General features: G+C 63.3%; 1 protein-coding gene across 14 annotated transcripts in view; it reads right to left on the minus strand.

Moving 5' to 3' along the window:
* MAD1L1 (mitotic arrest deficient 1 like 1) overlaps positions 1-6882 on the minus strand; it is a 317188-nt gene that overhangs the window by 125549 nt on the left and 184757 nt on the right. For 13 of the 14 annotated variants that reach the window (XM_081819242.1, XM_081819246.1, XM_081819248.1 and 10 more), the window contains one exon: positions 5356-5412. The exons of the other annotated variant lie outside the window; for it this stretch is intronic. In XM_081819242.1, coding sequence (XP_081675368.1) covers positions 5356-5412 — 57 coding nt within the window. The remainder of the gene's footprint in view (positions 1-5355; positions 5413-6882) is intronic. 14 annotated transcript variants of the gene reach the window in all.

The raw sequence follows: 6882 nt of genomic DNA on the forward strand, positions 1-6882 counted from the left end.
CCCGCGCGACGGAGACACATTCCAAGGGGCGGAAACAGCATGGGGGCGACACGGAAGGGCGCGGGAAGCCGTGCACAGAGCACAGCAGGGGCCTCAGTGAACACAGGCATGCGGAAAGAGAACAGCCACCCGGAAGTGGGGTTCAGGACCCACTCGCTGAATCCGACAGATTTACCATCAGCATGCAGAGCCATGAAAGCTGTCCAGTCCCAGGTGCGTGACCCCTTCTCTCCCTTAGGAGCTACATCGTAAGACAGGACCACCGTGGCCAAGGGCAGAGAGCCCCAAGCTGGCCGTTGCCAGGGCCCAGTGGGGAGCACCTTGAGGAGGGAAGGACCCAGGGCTGGACTCTGGACACCCACACGCTGGGGCTCGGGGGACAGACAAGCCAGTGCATTGTGGAGAGCAGGCGCCAAGCCCTCGTGAGCCCTGCCCCAGGGCGGCCGTCAAGCTGGAAACTAGCTCCACGTCCCTCAGGCACCCATAGCCCTCCAGCCCTGAGGCACTTGCCGGGGACTCTGCTCTCGGGGCAGCCCTGTGCACCCCAGGTCAGCTTGATGCTAACTTCTAAATACGCCTCATTGAGCCCTTCTCCCTCCATCCCTAAAAACGGCTTCCCAGCTCCCACGGAGCTGCCCCAGGCACTCATCCCCAGGAGCCAGCACTCAGCAGAGCCACTCCGGGGGGCACACACAACTCCGGGCGTCTGGCACTTCCCAGGTGGGGGCAGTGAGCACGCAGCCTGTGCTCACATGGGTCAGGGCGGTCAGGAACACAAGGGACAGTCCCACGTACTCAGGGGTCCTGAAGGCCCAGGCAGAAGTGTGTGCTGGCAGCAAAGCCACGGGAGCTGGGACCCGCTGGGACCCGGGCCTCTGCCTCCTGATGAGTAAGGTGGGTGACGACAGGGTCACCTAGCAGGGCTCCGAGAGTGGACGTCTGCAGAGCTCTTGGAACAGTGCCCGGCTCGCCGTCAGGCCGGGTGAGTGCGCATTCATAAACCTGTCACCGTCGGGTGTTCGGGGCACTCAAGAACCAACCCGGCCTGCAGATGCCCACCCCAAATCAACCCCACCACACTCCGAGTGCTCACTCCGTGCCGGACACCGCTCGCCTGCGGGGAAGGCCGGTCTCCCGCACTGGCTCCCCGAGGAAAAGCAGGACAGCCAGGTGTGCGGCCAGATGCTGGTACAGAGCCGCAGAAGCAGTGACCCCACGAGACGCCGGGGGTGAGTGCCTGCGGCAGAGGGGCCGGCACGGGGACACACGCAGACTGGTCAGACCAACCAGGTCAGCCTGAGACGTGCAGCCGCAGCTCCTGGGGCCCGGCCTGTGGGGCACCCTGTCCCCCGCCTGCCGCCTGGGGCCCCGACGCCTCACTGGGTCACAGTGGGCTCCAGCAGTGGGTAACAGAGTCAGACACCGTCCTGGGGGCGCAGAACCCTGCGGGGGAACAGGCTGCCGCCAGCCGTGGGTCCCTGCATGGCGTCCCCCATGAGCCTTCATGACTCCCCCACCACAGACGAAGTTCTCCCCTTGAGGCGGGGGGTGGGGGGTCTTCCAACCCGGGCTTGGTCCCGTGGCAGGATGGATCCGGGATGAGAAACGCGTCACTATCGGTCACAGAACCAGGAGGCTCTCGTAAGAACTTCCCGGAAGGCGGCTGGCAATGCTGGTGGGCTGCGATCAGGCCAGGTTCTCGGGCAGCAGGCTGTATGGATGCTGGCTGCCAGCACTGAACGATAGGAGCTCACACGCCTCCTCCCGACGCTTCCCGGCCCGCGGCGCTGCTTTTACAGCGACAGAGGCATCAGCCAGGTGCACGCCGCTGTGCAGGGCCCCTCGCAGGGCTTAAAATCGGCCTCACCAGCATCTCCGGTCATCTCAGAGCCGCAGCCAGGGAGGCTGGCGCTCTGGGAGAGGCCACGTGGAGGCCCTGTCCTGCTGGGATGCGGCCACAGCACGCACACCCCGGGAGCACCTGCGGCCAGAACGTCTCCCGCCAAGCCCTTCCCGGCTGACCGGCCACGGGCCCGCAGGCTGGCAGTGCAAGCCCACAGGAGCCCAGGGGGCACGGGACTCAAGGAGGAAGACTGCGTCGTTACCTGGAGTCGTAAGGGGTGTCACTCCCCTTTCATCAGAAAATAAATCTTCACTTCTTGCTCCCCGGAGTACATGGGATTTTTATAGTTATAATCAAAAAACTGGTTTCTCCATCCACTGCTGGCCGGATCTAATTAGGGTGAGGGATGTTAATGATACAACTATGGCCCAGGACATTTTTCCTTGTGATATTAATTGCATTTAAAGAGAAAAGCCTGAATTGTGCCTTGCTTCCTAATTAGCATGCATCTGCTAATTAATAACAGAAAGGCAAACCGTCTTTGTCTTGTCATCTGCAATTAACTACAGATGTTTAAATTCTTTTTTCTCTCTTCTCCTAAATACTGAATCAGCTTAGGGCCCAGAGACAGCAGGCCGGGAGAGGTGGCACAGGAACCAGGCCGTCCCCAACACCTGGACAGAGGTGCCCCCATCACACCCATCGCCACGCTGGCCCCGAAACGGGGTGAGGGCCACAGAGCAAGACCCAGGGTGGCTCGGTCTCCGTGTCACAGGGAGCTCTGGCCACCGTCCCCACCTTCAAGCTCCCACAGCAACTAGGGTTTACAGCAGGGCCGGAGCTGCCTCCTCACCGGCTGGGGGCCCACCTGGCCCTCATTTCCTCAGGAGGCAGGAGGTACGGCCCGGGGAGGAGGGAGGGAGAGCAGAGGCTCACAGGCCTCTGAGTGAGCACCTGCTGTATTCCGCCGGGTGCTGCTAAGTCGGGAGGAGAGAGAGGAGACACAAACGGGAGACAAGCTCAGGATGTGACAATCAGAAGGCAGAGATTAACCTGCGTGAGGTGCAGCTACAGCGCAGATCTAAGGAAGCAAGGCACCCACAGCATCCCACTTGAGTGCACCAAGCACCTGCACCTCCGGGCACAGCTGGGAATGAGCTGGGGGACGAGCCGGGTCCCCACCCGCCTGCCCAGCTCTGCGGGGCTAGAGCCACAGGGACGTTTCACCAAAGCTCCCCAAGGAGAATCTTCCCCAAAGGCCCGGCAGCGCCTGGGGAAGGGCCCCTGCACGGAGGTGGGCGCCAGCATCGCCTGGGGAGAAGTGGGCCCCCCACCCCCACGAGTTCCAGTCTAATTGGTCTAGAGGTGGAACCGGGCTTCAGTATGTTAGGACTCAAGGGAGTTTTACACAATGCAAAGAAACTTTATGGGCAGAAAACAAGGGAAAACACAGGCGGGGAAGCCACTCTCCAGCCCCATGTCCCTCAGGCATCCCCATGAGGCGAAGCAGTGGCCCCTGCGGCCCGACCGTGGGAGCTTCTGTCCTTTCCAAACCCCTAGGAGCCAGGGAAGGAGGACCAGGCCTGTGCTCGGCACAACTCCATCCTCATTCCTCCCGCCTGTGTGTGCCCAGCACGGACACACGGCCCTCGGGCACATGTCCATTCAGGTCAAAGCCGAGGGAATGATGCATGTTGACCCACACGTCGGGCTCTCCCCCCAGGTTTCTTCACCCACAGTCCCGTTAGTCACGCACACGCACGTGAGCTAGGCCGCACGGTTTACAGAGCTCCCTACCCCAGGCTCACTGGAGGCAGGCACCCCCGTCAGGCCCTGCCTGGGTCCCAAGCCCCTTTCTCCGCCAGACGAGGGCAAAGGCTCTACGCAGAGGCACGGTGGCTCCCCCTCAGTCAACAACGAATGCCTGTTGCACTCAGGGACCGGATGTGCCCTCAGGGGCCCCCGCAGGGGAAAGACCAGCGGGCTGACTTACAGATTGAAGAACACGTATGTGACATCAGGACCGTGCTGCGGGGCTGCCTCCCAGCTCCTGGGGGTGGGGCTGCCCTCCCCGGGCCACATATCCGGGTGCTGGAGCGGCCTGACGCAGCTCGAACCTCAGGCTCTACCTTCTTGGCTACGTTCACCAGCTCCGGAGGGCGGACACGTGCCAGGTGTTGGAGGGCCTTGACGTGGGAGCTCACACCCCCTGGCCCAGACACCCAACAGCCAACGGCATCTCAGACCCCCATGCTTCTCTCCTGGCTTGCCCTCCACAACCTTCCCATCCCACCTGGGACTCCCCCACCCACTGCCCAGGCCATCCTGCCATCCTTGACCTCTGGACTCACGCTCTACCTAACCTGTGTCTACCTTTGGCACAGCCGGTCTGGCCAATGCCCACCACATACCCCTGCAACCCTCCCTCACCCCTGCCGGTCAGGGGCTCTGAGCACAGCTAGCCTCAGGCTCCCCAATGCTGGCACCTGGGCCTCATCCCAGCCCATCCTCAGGCCCTTGCCTCACGAGTGGGCCTGTTTCGGGTCTCCCCAGCCCCACCTCCACCACGGCCGACAGGAACAGCGGCAGTAAGACACAGCTGGACAGTCTGAGGCTGTGGGGACGGCTGTCAATGGATGAAACAAACCCAGGGACGTGGCATGCCAACTTGTGGGCCACTCCTACATTGCAGGTGAAGGCCAGATGACCCGCTCAAGGTCAGGGGCTGACAAGCGAGGACTGCACACCAGGAACCCCAACTTGTGCTGTGAGTCCCTGAGCCCGCCCCAACCCCAACTGGCTGGCATGTGGCCTGGGGCAGAGCTGCCCCACAACACCTGCAAACGTGCCCCGTGGCCCTCCTGTGACCCTGGTGGCTGGGTCCCCATAGAGACCAGACCACGGGCCAGAGCAGGAGGAAAGGCCTGCACCTTGTGTGGGACAAAGATGCATAAAAAGCAAAGCTGTCTGACCCCAAACGGTGGTAAGGAAGCCTCTCGGCCTATAGGCTGCCCGCTCGGGGGCAGGGGAGGGGGTAGACGTGGTCCGAGATGGTGGCACGTGGCCACACGGCCAAGGAGCACACCTGATGCTCAGCAGGGCAACGCGGGCTGCAAGCCTGACGGGCAGACATCTTGGTCCACACACCCTGTGAGGCGGGGCCACCATGGGCCCAGAGCGGGGGGACAACCAAAGGACGACCTGGCCGTGGGCGTCAAGCAGGGATCACGAGAGTTTTCACATCAGCTCTATGTCGGGCGGGTCATGATGTGGAGCAGAAGGGGCACTGGGGTCCCCACGTCAGAGTCCCTGGGGGGCCAGGCCCCGGCTCCCAGGCCCCATGCACTTCCCATCCCCACCTGCGTTTCTGATGAAGGGAAGCGCTGTGACCATCAGGGACCCGCAGGCTTGCGCCTGCATGACAGGGACATGATTCCCTCCGCTCCCGGGGTCTAAAGCACCCCATGCCCTGAGCTCCTTGTGGCCACAAAGACCACCACCAAGAGACTCACCATGTCCGCTCTCTGCTTCTGGCCTCCCAGCTCCTCCAGGGCCTGTGACAGCTGAGCCTTCGAGACAAGACAGAAAGCAGGGTCAGTGGGCCTCCCGCGCCCATCTCCACTGCCCCCACCGCCCCCACTCCCTACTGAGCACAGGGTTCTCGGGAGCTGCGAGGCGGCCCACTGCTTATAGCAAGTGACAGGGCCAGGGTGGGGGTGCTGGGGAAACACAGTGGGAAGTCCACCCCAAACCTGCTGGCGAAGCAGCAGAGTAGTTATGGGGGGCAGAGATGTTCCCAATGGGGTTTTCACACCCCTGGCAAGAGGAGTGCAATGCATGTCCTCCTGGCAAGCTCCCATTCTGGAAGAAGCCCTGAGGGTGACTTTCCCGACAGGGCCAACATCTAGGAAAACCCGACGCCCCCCAACCACTGTCCCCTAAACGGGTCTCTAGGATCCTCCCCGGGGGCCTGCCCCACCCCAGGACAGAGATGCAAGGGAGGTTCCTGACCGTCAGGGCCAACGGCAGTGCCGGGCCAGGTCCCAGTGACCCAGCAGGAGCTCAGGGGTGGCCGCCCTCCGGCCTGGCCAGTCCAGCTGGCATGTTAGGTCCCGACAGATGCCAGCACGGAGCGGGCAGCAGAGCGAAGTCCAGAGCAGCCCAGGGCCGAGGTCCACCAGACCCAAGCCCTCATTGCTCCCGTGTGCCCCGGGCCTGGACGCCACGAGCACGGTGTGTGCAGCCTGCCTGGGGTCCCGCACGGATACTCCCAGGCCAGGACGCGCCACACAGGGACAGAAGCGGTCACACACCTTTCCCAGAACCCAGTGGAAGCAGATGCAGCAAACGAGTCGTGGGGCCTATTTTACGTGCTGGCAGCCACCGCGGTGCAGAAGCGCCGGGGACACTGGTGCTCAGGTGGAAGCCACAGGGTCTGTGCCACCCCGAGGAATGGCCCGACCCTGAACAGGGACCAGAGCAGCCCACAGACTGGAAACCCGGGCACTCCCGGAGTGACAGGCGGCGGACATGCAGAGGTCACGCACCGCCTCCCGCTCGGGGCACCCCGTGGGGTCCCAGCGTCCAGCTCCTGAGGCGTGCAGGGAGGAGACCGGCGGTGCTGGGTCCTCGGGCTGCGGGAGACCTGCATCTCGTCATGACAACGTCTGTGTGCACCCACCAAGCCTCCCAAGCACACCCGCTTCCGACACGCCAGCCCTGCCGACGAGGCCAGGCCTCCTGCTGAAAGCTCGTCAGCGCTCTGCGAGCCACATGAGCAGCACGGCCAGGAGCGGAACTGAAAACACGGCGAACACGGCAGGACAGGAATCACCCCCATGGCAACGGAACCTCCGCTCCAACCCCAGCTACAAAACCGAGCCAGAAACCCCAAACTAAACACCACCATTAGAGCCAGCGCTAAGCTTCATGCCCAGCCCCGTGAGCCCATGAGGTGGCTCCTCACAGCCCAGCGGCCTCAGCCTCACCTCAGGCCAGGCACAGAGGGATGGGCGCAGCCACCAGGTGGGCGGGGGGAC

This window comes from Leptonychotes weddellii, chromosome 5 (genome assembly GCF_054177405.1).
Source record: "Leptonychotes weddellii isolate Sample4059 chromosome 5, ASM5417740v2, whole genome shotgun sequence".
NCBI lineage: Eukaryota > Metazoa > Chordata > Mammalia > Carnivora > Phocidae > Leptonychotes > Leptonychotes weddellii.